Raw genomic sequence first — 16,388 nt, 5'->3', positions numbered from 1 at the left:
TGATTGGCTGCCTCCTGCAAGCCCTACAGTGGGGATCGAGCCTGCAACTTGGGTATGTGCCCTGACCAGGAATCGAACCGTGACCTCTTGGTTGATAGGTCGAGGCTCAACCACTGAGCCATGCATGCCCCCCGGGGACCCTTGCCATCTTTTTTTTTATATATATGTATATTTTATTGATTTTTTTACAGCGGGAAGGGAGAGGGATAGAGAGTTAGAAACATCGATGAGAGAGAAACATCAATCAGCTGCCTCCTGCACTTCCCCTACTGGGGATGTGCCCGCAACCAAGGTACATGCCCTTGATCGGAATCGAACCTGGGACCCTTGAGTCCACAGGCCGACGCTCTATCCACTGAGCGAAACCGGTTAGGGCACCTTGCCATCTTTTTAATTGCCTGTTTTGAGTTATAGCTAAGCCAGTGGGGTGAAGTATGTCATTGTGAGTTTGATTTGCATTTCCCGAGTGACTAGAGATATTGAATGTGTTACACATCCTTATTGAGCATTTGTGTACCTTCTTTGAAGAAGTGTCTACTCAAATCTTTTGACCATTTTTCTCACCTGGCTCAGGCTGCCTCCTCCCCTGTCCTGCAACTAAGGGAGCGTCTGAACCGGCTTAGGATGTGCCTGGCTTCCATTCCAGGAGGGACACTACAGGGTGCGCGGCTCCAGCTCAGGCTCCTAGGGCACCTGGCCTGGCCTTTAGGTCACCGCCGCCCCGCCCCCAGAGGCTGAGAGGCAGCAGGGCCCCCCACCCACACTGTCCCCGCGGGCCCCGCCCCCAGGCCGCTCGGAGACCCTAGACTCCCTCAGGGGGTTGCTCATTACCCCTCCTCACGCGACCTAAGCGGGCCACTCCTTCTCCTCAGCCTCCTGAGGGGTCACTCAACTCCCTCCCTCCGTCCCCCTGAAGGCGCGGGTCGCTCGTCCTCCGCGGTTCTCTCGAGAGGGTCTCTGTCCCCCCGACTCCCCAGCCTCCAGAGGCGTCTTCCGTATCCGAGGGGGAGGTCCCACCTACCGCCTGGCGGGTTCCCTACGGGCTCGCACCGCCTCCTTCCGAGCCCTCCTCCGCGTGACGTCGCCGCGGAACGAGGCTCCGGGCGAGACTCCCGGCGAGACTCCAGGCGGGAGGGGGCGGGGCTCCAGGCGGGAGAGGGCGTGGCTCCTGGCGGGAGGGGGCGTGGCTCCTGGCGGGGGGCGGGGCTCCGGGCCCGGAGGCGACCCGCCGGGCGGGCGGCGGGGCCACAGTGCGCAGCCTTGCGGCGGGTCGGCGGCCATGGCGGGCTGCTGCTCCGTGCTGGGGGCCTTCCTGTTCGAGTACGACACGCCGCGCATCGTGCTCATCCGCAGCCGTAAAGTGGGGCTCATGAACCGGGCGGTGCAGCTGTTCATCCTGGCCTACGTCATCGGGTGAGCGCGGCCGGGGCGGCGACCCCGTGGGGTCCTGGGAGCCGGGGGACCCGGCGGCCCGGGAGCTGCCCCTTCCGGGTCCCCGCTGTGCACCTGCTCATCCTGGCCTAGGTCATCGGGTGAGCCCGGCGGGCGCCCTCCAGGTGGGGTCCGGAAGGCAGCGACCCGAGGCCGGAGACACACCCCTCCGGGGACCCCAGCCACCGGGGGATGGGCGCCGTGCCAGACTCTGAGGCAGAAGACTGATTGGATGTTGTGTTTTAGGGACAAATCCTGGCTAGAGCTTCATCCTCGCCTTTCCTGCTTCCTGTCATTCTGACTGGCTCCGTGATGTCCTTTGGCTCCGGGAAGGAGGGGGAGCGCGTTGCCTAAATTTCTCAATCTTTGCCACTTCCCATTCTGATGATCTGCTAACAGAAACCGTGGTTTGGGATTACACTTGGTTCCTTTTGGGTCTGTGGTTTCCCGTCCTGTCCTTTAACACCATGTGGTAATCCAAGATAGTAGAGGTCACACTTCCAGTTTGCTTCCTTCGTCTTATGGGGTCGTTGGTATAGGTACCTGCCTGCCTTAGCCTCATCACTCCCCATGCTGTCCTCTTTGCATAGATATGCCCAGTCACCACCATTCCTCACAAAGTGTTTAATTGTAATTGAATGCACCCCCTTACAATCTAATAAAACTGGAGAGAGGAGGCGGGAATTAATTTACCAACTGGGCCTGCTTTCAAAGGCCACCTGGGATGTTATGGTTGCATAGCTGCTGATCTAACAGATGTTATCTGCTTTGTCATTTCTTTACTTAAAAGGCCTAATGCAGCAGTCCCCAAACTACACAAACAGCCATTTGGGAATCTTTAAAAAAAATACGAATTGCTGGCTACCAACCCCAGACTTTCTGGTTCCATTGCTCTAGAGTAAGACCAGCTCCGTAGGTAATTCTGGTGTGCAGCAAAGTTTGGGAACTAGTGTTTCTCAAACCTACCTGATCATGAAAGACTCACCCTGAGGAATTGTTTAAAGTAACCTGGGGTGGGGCTTGGAATCTCTTAATACTGCCCAGGGAATTCACATGATCAGACAGGTTCTGCCTCTTAACATCTATCAGCCCTGCAGCAGTAGGTACTGACAGTACTCAATAAAATGGCTTTCAGGGTATGGACTCCACACCAGAACCACCTAGCCCCGTGGTCGGCAAACTGCGGCTCTCGAGCCACATGCAGCTCTTTGGCCCCTTAAGTGTGGCTCTTCCTAAGCCTTAGGAGTGCCCTAATTAAGTTAATAACAATGTACCTACCTACATAGTTTAAGTTTAAAAAATTTGGTTCTCAAAAGAAATCTCAATCGTTGTACTGTTGATATTTGGCTCTTGACTAATGAGTTTGCCGACCACTGACCTAGCCCATCCCCAGGTTTGGACTCAAGCGAGTCTCTTTAAGTTCCACCACAAACTCAGTCATTGTGATGCAGTCATTGTGATGCACCCTTGCATTTTGAGACCCAATACAGCTGGCTTCTTGAACTGAGTTGCTGGGTTGGATGTGAAGCATTTGGAATCGAGCTCTCATGCAGCTTTTTCCTCTTAGCTCTTGAAGCTCATGGGAAGATCGGCTTACATCTACCTTAGGGATCTGTGAAGTCCTAGACTGCAGATAATATAGTAGCCTTCCCCCCTTATCCGCAATTTCCCTTTCCACAGTTTTAGTTACCAAAGTCTGAAACTATTATATGGGAAATTCCAGAAAAAAAACAGTTCATAAGTTTTAAAATGCACACCATTCTGAGTCGCATGATGAAATTTCAAGGTGTCCTGCTCCATCCCACTGGAGACATGTTCATCTCTTTGTCCAGCCTCTCCATGCTGTGTACAGTCCCTTCCTGTTAATCACTTAGTAGCCATCTCAGTTGCCAGGTCAGTTATCAGAGAGTGACCACCTTCATATAACTCTGATCACAGTATATTGTTATAATTGTTCTATTTTATTACTAGAGGCCCGGTGCACAAAATTTGTGCACTGTGGGGGGTGTTCCTCAGCCCAGACTGCACCCTCTCCAATTTGGGATCCCTCTCATAACTGGGATTGCTGGTTCCCAGCCACTTGCCTGCCTGCCTGATTGCTCCTAACTGTTTCTGCCTACCAGCCTGATCACCCCCTAACCACTCCTCTGCCAGCCTGATCAACGCCAAACTGCTCCCTTGCTGGCCCGATCATCCCCAACTGCCCTACCCTGCCGGCCCAGTTGCCTCCAACTCCCCTCCCCTGCCGGCCCAGTCACCCCCAACTGCCCTCCCCTGCAGGCCTGGTCACCCCTAACTGCCCTCCCCTGCTGGCCTGATCACCCACAACTACCCTCCCTTGCCGGCCATCGTGTGGCTGTGGGTGCCACCATCTTTGAGGGCGTGCAATCAGCATGTCCCCTCCTTATTGGCTGTGGGAGCTGCCATCTTTGAGGGCGGGGCAGTCAATTAGCATATTCCCTCCTTATTGGTTGTGGGCGCTACCATCTTTGCGATGATGTGAGGGTCAATTAGCATATTCCCTCTTTATTAGATAGCATTAGTTATTGTTAATTTCTTACTGGATCTAATTTATGTTAGATTTTATCATTGGTATGTGTGTATAGGGAAAAGCTCTGTATAGGAAACTATCCCCCCATTTCAGGCATCCCCTAGGGCTCTTGGACTGCATTCCCAGTAGATAAGGGGGAATACTGTATCTGTACCTGCACTATAGGATAGGGTAGGCTCTAGTCTCATGTGGCTCTTGAGCACTTAAAATCTTCCTACTCCAAATTAAGATGTGCTATCACTGTAAAATACACCAGATTTTGAAGACATAATACAAACAAAAGGCACAGTAAAATATCACACTAATACTACATCCTATATTGATAACATGTTAAAATATATTGGTTTCATTAAAATTAATTTTATCTCTTTCATTTTAACATGGTTACTAGAATTTTTTAAATTACATATGTGGCTCATGCTATATTTCTTTTGGGCAGCACAGTTTCTTAAGATTTTTTTGAAGTATTGTTTACCTTGATTATGAGGATTTTTTTAAAATATATTTTATTGATTTTTTACAGAGAGGAAGGGAGAGAGATAGAGAGCCAGAAACACTGATGAGAGAGAAACATTGATCAGCTGCCTCCCACACATCTCCCACTGGGGATGTGCCCGCAACCCAGGTACATGCCCTTAACCGGAATCGAACCTGGGACCCTTCAGTCCGCAGGACGATGCTCCATCCACTGAGCCAAACCGGTTTCAGCATGAGGATTTTTTAAAGCAATAAATGCTTTGCTTTTATCCATCTTGCCATGATCAAAACTGACTCAGGATCTAAATTAAACACTTTTTAAAAAAACAACAACAACAACACTCATCTCTTAACTTCCTGCCAATTCATCTTACTAAAATTGTGGTCTTTTCCCCCCTAGTGACCCATAGCAACCCATCTTAAAAAAGAGACTGAACACGCCTTTATCAATTACCCAGTTCTGTCATCAGTCACATGATGAAGAGACAGTTAAATCACATACTGCTGTGAAATTGCGTGTCTCTTTAGCAATTCATTGTACAGATGGTGAGATTATAGTGACCTCCCGGCCCTAGGCTTCAGTGTATCCGACTAGAGTTAAATGGAAGCTTATATTGCAGTTGAATTCCTAGAAACCCTGAAGAAGAGGGCTTGTAAGGGGAAACGCTCGTCTTTAGATGGGAAATGAATTTGGAGACTGCTCAGATCAGACAAACCCATAAATAAGTAACTAAAACCAGTGAAGGTCCAGCATCTAGAGCTTATAAGGAGGAGAGAGGGATGCTAGCATTTCTTGATTCCAGAAAAAAAAAACACACCATAATATTCACTGGTAAGGGTTTAACAATAGCTCTAATTTGTAGTATTGCCCAGTTTCTGTGGTGTAGATACTCCCATCGTGGCAATTTCATCCTATCGATGGTGACTCCCAAACATTGTTCTAAGCATTTGACATGCATTAACTTCTAAGACCTCACAACAACAATCCTGGGAAAACCTGTTATCATTCTCATCTTATAGATGGAAAAACTGAGGCACAGAGAAGTTAAGCTACTTGGTACAAGGTATGCCTTAGCGAGTGATAGAGCTGAGATATGAACTGGAGACCAGCTAGCTTCCATCTGTTTTCCAGTGCCCTAACCATTAAGTGCTGATGCCTTTCCATTTTTAATTATTCAGATTGACATTAATGTCCCCTCTTCTGAAGAAAGAAGCATTACCTGTGACTTGAATTCTTGGAGAAAAAATAAAAATTACTCAAAAAAGCTATTTGAAAGGTGTATCTTTTCTAGAAGGAATATAGCATAGAAGGCAAGAGAAGAGTCTTCAGAGGTAGAAGGCTTGATTATCCCACTCACTAGCTGTGTGACTTTGGGCAAATGACTTAACCTCTCTGTGTCTGTTTCCTTCTCTGTTAAATGGAGATCATAATGATACTTGCCTCACACAGTGGTCAGGATTAGTTAATACATATAAGGAGCTTAGATCAGTGCCTGGCACGTAAAAACACCCAAAACCGTAACTGTTATTACCATAATTTGTATTATCTCTTGGTGATTCTGCAGATCATAGTGCATTTGAAAGTGCTCAGCCCTAGCCGGTTTAGCTCAGTGGATAGACCGTCAGCCTGTGGACTGAAGAGTCCCAGGTTCCATTCCGGTCAAGGGCACATGCCCGGGTTTCAGGCTCGATCCCCAGTAGGGGGCGTGCAGGAGGCAGCCGATCAATGATTCTCTCTCATCTATGTTTCTATCTCTCTCTCCCTCTTTCTTCTTCTCTGAAATCAATAAAAAAAAATTTGTTTTAAAGTGCTCAAATGTCTAATAAGAAAGACAGCATTAACTGATCGTTTTCTCTCTGCTGATCACTGTGCTAAGTGCTTTACCCGCATCATCTTATTAATTTCCCACAAATCACCTGTGGTTTAGGTGCTACTATGCCTATTTTGCAGAAGCAGAAATGGAGGGCACCCCTCTCCACACCCTCACAAAGTTAAGTGGCTTTTGCAAAGCCACATAATTAGTGAACGTGGTTCTCCCAGCTTCTGGCTAGCAGAGGCTCCCTGGCATCAGTGTCAGATTCACCAAGTCCTAATGGCTATTCAAGTGGCCCCTTTTATCTTACAGGTGGGTGTTTGTGTGGGAAAAGGGCTACCAGGAAGTGGACTCTGTGGTCAGCTCAGTTACTACCAAAGCCAAGGGCGTGGCTGTGACTAACACTTCTCAACTCGGATTCCGGATCTGGGATGTGGCCGATTACGTGATTCCAGCTCAGGTAAGCTGCCCATTACGACTGTCTAACACAAAAGCCTCTACTTCGCTCCCTGCTCTTTGCTGACCTTACACATTTGATTAATGATTGGCATGGCCGGTGTTCTAAGATCCCCAATGCCCAAACTGCTTGTTTTAGTCCAAGAAATAAATCAGTGCACACAGATCTCCTTTTGGCTTGCAATCTAAGAGGTAATATTCAATCAGCTCTGTTTCTTCAGCTCTAAACCGCAGCTGGCTTCAACACAGGGAACTTTCCATGTGGGCATCTCGGTCTGTCTCAAGCCCCAAAAGGTGAAAAGGCAAATGTTTTAAGTCCGGGGGGAAAATTCAGATAGAAGAATCACCTTTCCACATTCTGTATTTGCTTTATGGTTGTAAACCCACAAGCGAACCTTTTCAGAAAGCATTAAAAACTTTAGCAGCGCCCAGCTGGTGTGGCTCAGTGGTTGAGTGTCAACCTATGAACAAGGAGGTCACGGTTCCATTCCTGGTCAGGGCACATGCCCGGGTTGCCGGCTTGATCCCCAGCGTGGGGTGTGCAGGAGGCAGCCGATCAATGATTCTCTTTCATCATTGATGTTTCTATTTCTCTCTCCCTCTCCCTTCCTCTCTGAAATTAGTAAAAAATATATTTTTAAAAAAACTTTAACAACAACCAGAGATGAAAAGCCAAACAGAAGGAAACAGACATCCCCACATAGGGCTCCATCCGGAATAAAGGGAAAGGAAGAAAGTATTTGACACAGCGTCTTAGTCTCTAGTCTGTGAACCCACAAAGCTCCAAGTTAAATATTGACTCTCTCCAGCCCTGGTAATGGCCATGCACCACACAGCCAAACCCCAACGCAGCCCTCCAGATGGCTTATGGGCTGGGGTGACCAGAGTGGTAAATGCAGATAAGCTATCAACTCTGGGCTCAGAGCATGGCAAGGACTTCAGAAACTCTCCAAGTGTGTTCCTTCCCCTGCTGCCTTCTCAATGGGAGGGTCTTACAGGGGATTCTCAGCTGCTGGAGCTGGTCCTGTTGGCGCGCACCTGTCTCAACAGAGAGACGTCTGCTTCCTATCAAGTCATGGCCCCGTCCTGGCAGTGTCATTCAGCCTGTTTATTGGAACCAAGGAAGGATACGGCCCCTGCTTCTGCCCCTCAGTGGAAAGGAACACGCAGCCAGGCGGCCTCCCGTCTCAGACCTGGGGGCTAAGTGGGCCCACGGGGCTCCTCGTGAGCTTCCACGGCATCCTTGTGCTTCTCCGAAGTTGAAACACAAACAGTTGTTTGCATGGCGCTTGCTTGGCTCATTTCCAGACTGAAACTTCCCTAAACTTAGATGAGAGATAGGAACCAAAAAGTAAACCACGTGGAATTGTTCACATCTAACCCGGGAGAGGCGGAGGGGCGGCCTTCTGTCTCCACCGAGAGTTTACAGAGGGCACACCTGGGAACCCGACAGGTGCCAGGACAGACTCGGGCTCCCCGCACACCTGTGCCCCCTCCCGTGGCTGTTTCCCTGCTCCCAACATGGTTTGTTCCAGGCCTTTCTCTCAAAGATGCCAGCTATTACAGAGCTCCCACCACCTGTCAGACCTGGGGGTGGAGATGCCTACAGACTCCTGGGTACTTGAATTACTCTGATCCCCGAGATGGCTCCAGCGCCCACTCTGCCCTTCTCCGGGGTTTGAGCTGCTGAAAGCTGCCCAGTGACGGGGAGGCCCAAGCAGAATCTGTGGGGTCTTTGTCTTTACTCCTTATACTAGGACAGTGATGGCGAACCTTTTGAGCTTGGCGTGTCAGCATTTTGAAAAACCCTAACTTAACTCTGGTGCCGTGTCACATATAGAAATTTTTTGATATTTGCAACCATAGTAAAACAAAGACTTATATTTTTGATATTTATTTTATATATTTAAATGCCATTTAACAAAGAAAAATCAACCAAAAAAATGAGTTTGCGTGTCACCTCTGACACACGTGTCATAGGTTCGCAATCACTGTACTAGGAGGTCATTATTAGCAATTCTTCAGTCTCATCCCCAACAAACTGCTCTCGAATTTCTTAGAAACTCTAATACATGAATCATTTGGCACCACCACAGTTATGAGGAGAAAACAGAGCCATCTGAAAGGGAGAAGGTCGCTGGCCGACCCTGCCTGAGTCTCCTCTGGCGATTTGTTTGTTTGTTTTAATTCCGGTTAGGAAAGAAAACCAGCCAAATTCGAGACCTTTCAATGTTTGTTTGGTGGTTTTATTTGTCCCCCGAGATCATCCGGTTGGCAGAGGATGTTTGGGGCATTTGTTGGCTCTTTTCCCTCCAGTAGTCGAGCTTATTAAGGGACCATTTTAGGTTATAGACTTTTTAAAAAAAATTGAGGTGAAATTCACATGTCACAGCATTAAGCATTTCAAAATGAAAAATTCAGTGGCATGTGGCACATTCATGATGCTGTGCAACCATCACCTCAATCTACCTCCAGACCATTCTCGTCACCTTCCAAGGAAACCCCATACTCATTAAGCAGCCACTCTAGTTCACCCTTCCCCTCACCCCGCAGCAAGAGCCAGTCTGCTCCCTGTCTCTACATTTCACAGCAATGGGATCCTACAGTATGTGTAGACTTGTGTATCTGGCTTCTCTCTCTCAGCATCATGTTCTCAAGGTTCATCCAGTTGTAGCAGGTGTCAGTGCGCCCTTCCTTTTCATGGCTGAATAGTATTCCAATTATAGGCATAGACCACCATTGTGTATCCATTCATCTGTTGGTGGACACTGGGGTTGTTCCCACCTCTGGGTCATTGTGAATAATGCTGCTGTGAACATGAGTGCACAAGTATTTGCTAGAGTCCCTGTTTTTCGTTTGGCTATAAACTCTCAGAGGGGAGAATGGGAGACCATAAGATCAGTTTTTAAAATTGTTTTCTGCTTGCCATGTGCAAGAAGTGAAAGATACTGTCTGTTTGTTTGGTTTTTATGTATTGATTTTAGAGAAAGAGAGGAAGGCGGGGTGGGGGGGGAGAGACAGAGAAAGAGAGAAACATCCATTTGTTGTTGCACTTACTCATTCATTGGTTGATTCTTGTGTGTGCCCTGACCAGGTATTGAATCCACAACCTTGGTGTATAGGGATGAGGCTCTAATGAACTGAGCTACCCGGCCAGGGTCGTACTGTCCTGTTAAATGAACGTCTGGCTGTGTGGCTCTGCTTGGCTCCTCTGAAGGTGACATGGCAGGGCTCTCCCTTCTGTCCCCGCTGTAGGAGGAAAGCTCCCTCTTCATCATGACCAACATCATTGTCACCATGAACCAGACCCAAGGCTTCTGCCCTGAGGTAGGCAGCTTCTTGGAAAAAAGCTCGGGCCTCGTGCCGCCCCACCAACCCGGACCCGCTGTGTGCGGGGCTGGCCATGTGGAACCTGTTTTCACTCTTCCTTCTTCTTTCAGCTTCCAGATAAGAAAAGTGTGTGTAAGTCAGACTCCAACTGTCCTGCTGGCTCTACCGACACCCACAGCAGTGGTATGAACGTGAGACTGCAACCCCTCAGTAGACACTCAACCCGGGGACGCCAGCCCCCGACCACATCACCTCCCCTGAGGGGCTCCCTTGCTAGAGGAATCTCAGGATGGAGAAATCCTCCACGTGCCCCCATGCCTTCACATGATCCTGGGGGAGGCTCTCCACAGTCACCTCTGCCATCGGCGCCCAAGAAGCCATCCCAGATCTTGCCCTGTGCTGTGGCTTGGCATCGCCCCAGCCCTGCAGTTGGCAAAGCAGAGATGTGGCGAGGACTCAGGCAACCATGTTCCTCCGCTTCCAATTTTGGGGCACTGTGTAAACCCCAGAATTGGCACAGCTCAGGACTGATCGCTTAGGGTGCCACGGTAGGGCTGCCACCCTCTACTTCACCGAAGTAGAGAACGGGAGACCACCTGTGGACTGGGTCCCCCTCATCCCTGTAGGAGTTGCAACAGGAAGATGCGTGCCCTACAACGGGACTCTGAAGACGTGTGAGGTGGCAGCCTGGTGCCCAGTGGAGGATGACTCAAATGTGCCAAAGTGAGTCCTGGCCAAGGGGAGGGAGTGCCCTCAACTTTGGTTCTTAGGCCGAAGGGAAGGTGGCAGGCGAGTTAAGTGACACCTTTGATGTGTGGCTTTGTGCTCTTGGTGTGTGTGTGGAGTCAGGCTTCCCTGAGGTGGCGGTTCTCAACCACATGTCAGCGACCATGAGTGGTGAGATGGGTTGGCGAGATGGGTTGACAAGATGGGTCCCAGCATTTGTCACGATAAGAGAGCAGATGACTTATCTCTGTGTTAGGATTCTGTCAGTTTCAAATAACTGACTGGAAACAGTTCTGCCTTAAGTCCGTTTTTCACAAAGAACAAGCCCCGATCCTCACGTTGGGCAGCCAGTAATGTTAACTGCAACTTCACGTGACATTGTTTGACTTGCCATTGGCCTTGCGCCTGTCTTAGGGTTGGGAAGACTATCCTATATAATAAAAGGAAAATATGCAAATCGACCGAATGGCGGAATGACTGATCGCTATGACATGCACTGACCACCACGGGGCAGAGGCTCAACTCAGGAGCTGCCCCCTGGTGGTCAGTGCACTCCCACAGGGGGAGCACCACTCAGCCAGAAGCCCTGAGCCAGGCTCATGGCTGGTGAACGCAGCGGTGGTGGCCGGAGCCTCTTCCCCCGAGGGCTCCCAGACTGCAAGAGGGTGCAGGCTGGGCTGAGGGACCTCCCCACTCGAGTGCACAAATTTCATGCACTGGGCCTCTAGTTGTTTATATTTTCAAAGATTTCATCTGGATCCAGGAAGGCCTCCCCAACAGAGGGGTCAGCCTCCAGTGCCAGATTCTCCTGTGGAAATATATCAAAGTGGGTTCCCTGGGGGACAGATTCCACTCGTCTTGTCAGCCAGGAGCTGATGTGGCACTTGGGAGAAGCTGTGGGCCAGAGGACACCACCCTCTGGGTATTTTTGAGAGGTCAGGATCCAGCCTATAGGTGAACTGACCTTTGCTTTGACTTTTGTAAAACCAATCTATTGAGCATCTCCCCAAGGGCAGTGAGCCCTGCAGTGTCACAGCACAGCCGAGAGAATTCCAGTGAGCCCACTGGGCATGCCCCCCCTTAGCTGTTCCTCAGGCTCTCCAGTTCCTGCTGCCTTGGGCAGGAGGCCAGGAGAGGAAGAAAGCTGAGGGCTTGGCCTATAATCTCCCCTCTTGACCTAGTGTTTACACAGCGGAGTAGAAAGTGCTAGAAATGCCCCCCCTTTTACTTTGACAAAATGACATTGTAACACACGTGTGTATATGTTTTAAAAGTATTACATAGGGCCCTGGCTGGTGTGGCTCAGTTGGTTGGGCATCGTCCTGTGCACCAAAGGTCACGGTTTCGCTTCCTGGTCAGGGCACTTACCAAGGTTGTGAGTTCAATCCCTAGCTGGGGTGCGTGCAGGAGGCAACCAGTGGATGTTTCTCTCTCACACTGTGTTTCTCTCTCCCTCTCTCTTCTCTTCTCTTCTCTTCTCTTCTCTTCTCTTCTCTTCTCTTCTCTCTCTCTCTCCCTCTGTCTCAAAGAAATAGATAAATAAACAAATAAATAGATAAATAAATAAATACTGGTTAGTTTTTAAAAAATATTACATAGTGCCCTAGCCAGTTTTGCTCAGTGGATAGAGCATCAGCCTGCGGACCAGCTTTGATTCCTGTCAAGGGCACGTGCCCGGGTTTGGGGCTCAATCCCCAGTAGGGGGCGTGCAGGAGGCAGCTGATCAATGATTCTCTCATCATTGATGCTTCTATCTCTCTCTCCCTCTCCCTTCCTCTCTGAAATCAATTAAAAAAATATTACATAGCTTTGTGAGTGTACATATATGTATACTTACATTAACAATGTTATCATTAACCATATGTTATCATTTTTTTTCAGACCTGCCTTTTTAAAGGCTGCAGAAAACTTCACCCTTTTGGTTAAGAACAACATCTGGTATCCCAAATTTAACTTCACCAAGTAAGTGGTGGCCGGCTGTGTGAGTTCACCAGTGTCTTGGAGAGACCTCTTTTTTGAGATTTTCCTCGCTTCTATTTTCTGCCTCCTCCCAACTTTAGGAGAAACATCCTCCCCAACATCACCACTACCTACCTCAAGTCATGCATTTACAATGCCGCAACAGATCCGTTCTGCCCCATCTTCCGTCTTGGCAAAATAGTGGAGAATGCAGGGCACAGCTTCCAGGACATGGCTGTCGAGGTAGGCACGGGCCCTGGCTTTGCTGGCACAGTCTCCGGCACGTCTCATTTCAAAACAGGCTCTAAGGAAAGCGTGCTTTGTCTCTGCTCACAACCCACAGGGCGGCATCATGGGGATCCAGATCAAATGGGACTGCAACCTGGACAGAGCCGCCTCCTTCTGCCTGCCCAGGTACTCCTTCCGCCGCCTGGACACTCGAGACCTGGACCACAATGTGTCCCCCGGCTACAATTTCAGGTGGGCGTGGGCGTGGGCATGGGCTTGGGCTGATGGGTGGGCATGTGTGGCGGGTGATGGTGACTGGATCACTCCCCAGTGGGGGCATCCACACCCACCTAAGACCAGCACTCAGGCAGCCGCCATGGGCAGGTGGGAGCCGTGTGCCAGGAAGAATGCTCCGAGAGAGGCCGTGGGCCTGTGGCATCCTGGCCTGTGAGAGTCCTCCTTGCCCGCCCTTTCTTGTCTCAAGAAACATATTGAGCCTGGCTGGCGTGGCTCAGTGGTTGAGTGTTGACCTATGAACAAGGAAGTCATGGTTCGATTCCCAGTCAGGGCACATGCTCAGGTTGTGAGCTTGATCCCCAGTGTGGGCTGTGCAGGAGGCAGCCAATCAATGATTCTCTCTCATCGTTGATGTTTCTATCTCCTTCTCCCTCTCTCTTCCTCTTTAAAATCAATAAAAAATTAAAAAATAAAAGAAACATGTTGAGGCAACTTACAGAGCAGCTGAGGGAGGCTGGCTGCTCTACTCTCTCGAGCCAGCCTCAGCCGGGACCCTCACTCACTGCTTTCGAGGAAGGGCTGAGTTTGTGACCCTCTAGTCCAGAGGCCTCCGGGCTCTGACCCAGGAACTGATTTCTCAAATACAGAGTCTGCCCCGGCATCTCCAATGTGCACAGGATACAGGTTTCAGTCTCAGGATGGGCCTTTGCTGGTATTTCTCTGTTGAAAGTGCTGTGTATTCGTTTCCTAGGGTTGCCATAACAGATGACTACAAACCGTGGGGCTGGGAACAAAGGATTTTATCCTCTCACAGTTCTGGAGGGCAGAAGCCCCACATCCTGGTGTCAGCAAGGCCAGGCTCCTTTCTTGCCTCTTCCAGCTTCCGGTGGCTCCCGACAATCCTTGGTGTCCCTTGGCTGGTAGACACGTCACTCCAGTCTCTGCCTTCTGCCCTCTGGGTCTCTGTCTGTGTGTCCCCTCCTCTTCTTAGAAAGACACCAGTCGTATTAGATTCAGGGCCTGCCTTAACTCAGTGTGTCCTCATCTTAGGGGCCAGGGTCCCGTTTGCCACTTTCCTGTAGCCACATACGTTTGCACCTGCCCTTTGTCGCATCTTGCACACAAGTAGCCACTATCAAAAACAGGCCTCAGGCCCTGGCTGGTTTGGTACAGTGGATAGAGCGTCGGCCTGTGGACTGAAGGGTCAAGGGCACATGCCCGAGTTGTGGGCTCGATCCCCAGTATGGGGCGTGCAGGAGGCAGCTGATCAATGATTCTCTCTCATCATTGATGTTTCTCTCTCTCTCCCCATCTCCCTTCCTCTCTGAAATTAAAAAAAAAAAAAGGTCCCAGGAGGGGCCACCTGAGTAGGTCAGTGGTGCTTTTTGTGTTGCATTTGTCTCCCTCTAGTGGTGACATGGGTAATCAAATGCACATGTGATCTGCAGTCCTTTTGAACCATCTGGCTCACGGATAGAAAGGCAGATGTTTGAATCTTTTCCTAAGCAAGGAGTTCGATCTGTGTTGCTCTGTCTCTACCCTCACACAGTTCTTGTAGAAACCACTGGGCTGGAACTCCAAAACAGAGAGAAGCCGATGGGACCCTCACAAGGATAGTCCTCCCCTGACTCCTGCCAGCATCAGGCCCTGCCCAAGTCCCAGGCCTGGGCCATGGCACGGGGACAGATCACGGGCCAAGAGTTTAGGTTCCGGGATTCCCTATATACAGCAAATGGTATCACGTCTCAGTGGTTCTCCCTCAGCCATTTCCCTGTGTGTGTGTGTGTGTGTGTGTGTGTGTGTGTGTGTGTTAAGGCTTTGAGACAGTTCACATACCACACAGTTCACCCATTTGAAGTATAGAATTCTGTTTTCAGTACATTCACCGAGTTGTGCACCTACCACCACAGTCAGTTTTAGAACATTTCCATCACCCGTACCCTTTAGCTTTCACCTCTCTGTCCCCCTCACCCCAGCCCCTGGCAACCTCTCATCTACTTTCTGTTTCTGCATTTGTCTGTTCTGGACTGTCATATGAATGGAGTCATACAGCATGTGGCCTTCTGTGTCTGGTTTCTTTCACTCAGCATCATGTTTCTTTAGCGATTTATCCATGCTGTAGCATTTATTAGTACTTCATCTCTTTTTATAGCCAAATGACATTCCATTGTGTGGATATACCACATTTATCCATTCATCCGCTGATGGAGCAATGGTTCTTTAAAAAAAAAAAAAAAAGTCCAGTGCTGATGCTGTGAGTGACCAGCTTCACAGTCTTGGAGAATGCTGATGGCCGGCGACATCCCTTAGTGGCCAGGGTCTCCTTGAGAGGCAGGTGGCCCTGCTGCCAGGAGGGAAGGACATTCAGAGCTAGAGGTTCCGGTTGAAGACATAGGAGGCGGCCGTGTTAGGAGAGTGGGAAGCTTTGTCACCAAGCCAGTCCTCCTGCTGTGTGGCCCACCCACACAGGAGCCGGGAGAGGCCCCGAGGTGCTCAGGTGTCTTCTGTTCAGCAGGCAGAGCCAACCTTTGGCCAGTGCCAATGCTGCAAGGCCTCAGGGAGGGGGCGGGGAGGATTCCGCTGTAACATCACTGGCCCAGGACCCAGAGGCCAGATCCGGCCACGGTTTCCCACTGCTGTGCCTTCCCCTCACCTGTTTCCTTCCCCAGGTTTGCCAAGTACTACAACGACCTCACTGGCACGGAGCACCGCACACTCATCAAGGCCTACGGCATCCGCTTCGACATCATCGTGTTCGGAAAGGTAGCCTGGCTGCCAGCCCCTCACCCAGACCCTGCTCGTCCCTCTTCTGGGTGGGCCAGGGGCAGTGTCCTCTCCCCACTCTTTACCTGCCCTTTACCCACCCCTATCGCAACTCCCCCCCCCTCCCCCGTCCTTTGCAGGCTGGGAAATTTGACATCATCCCAACCATGATCAACATTGGCTCCGGCTTGGCGCTCTTCGGGGTGGTGAGTGACTTAGACTCTGTTCACCCCTGGACTGGGGCCCTCTGCAGTAGTTAGCACAGCAGGCAAGCCCCTCGGCTCAGCCTGGCCTTCCTTTCCACCCTCTGGGCTTCTTTCCCGCCCCCCACCTCACCCCACCCCACTTCCCTTCCGGAGGACTGCACCCCTTCAGGCACTGGTCGTCACAACATGGTGAGTAGATCCTTTTCCTTG

At 50.2% G+C, this 16,388-nt stretch overlaps 1 protein-coding gene across 6 annotated transcripts in view; it reads left to right on the top strand.

Moving 5' to 3' along the window:
* The first annotated feature begins 1,239 nt into the window (after positions 1-1,239).
* P2RX4 (purinergic receptor P2X 4) overlaps positions 1,240-16,388 on the top strand; it is a 16,602-nt gene continuing 1,453 nt past the window's right edge. For 2 of the 6 annotated variants that reach the window (XM_023746085.1, XM_023746082.1), the window contains exons 1-9: positions 1,240-1,413; positions 6,586-6,733; positions 9,985-10,056; positions 10,170-10,242; positions 10,686-10,782; positions 12,667-12,747; positions 12,846-12,987; positions 13,088-13,224; positions 15,879-15,972. In XM_023746085.1, the coding sequence (XP_023601853.1) occupies positions 1,280-1,413; positions 6,586-6,733; positions 9,985-10,056; positions 10,170-10,242; positions 10,686-10,782; positions 12,667-12,747; positions 12,846-12,987; positions 13,088-13,224; positions 15,879-15,972 (978 nt within the window). In that variant the 5' untranslated portion in view covers positions 1,240-1,279. Of the gene's footprint in view, positions 1,414-6,585; positions 6,734-9,984; positions 10,057-10,169; positions 10,243-10,685; positions 10,783-12,666; positions 12,748-12,845; positions 12,988-13,087; positions 13,225-15,878; positions 15,973-16,112; positions 16,179-16,388 lie in introns of all 6 variants that reach the window. The other 4 variants (XM_023746084.1, XM_014447200.2, XM_006104984.3 and 1 more) reach the window with 4 other exon arrangements.

Source organism: Myotis lucifugus, unplaced genomic scaffold (assembly GCF_000147115.1).
Source record: "Myotis lucifugus unplaced genomic scaffold, Myoluc2.0 scaffold_626, whole genome shotgun sequence".
In the NCBI taxonomy this organism is placed as follows: domain Eukaryota; kingdom Metazoa; phylum Chordata; class Mammalia; order Chiroptera; family Vespertilionidae; genus Myotis; species Myotis lucifugus.
The sequence above is the reverse complement of the archived record's forward strand: the minus strand, read 5'-3'. Positions and strand labels throughout refer to the sequence as shown.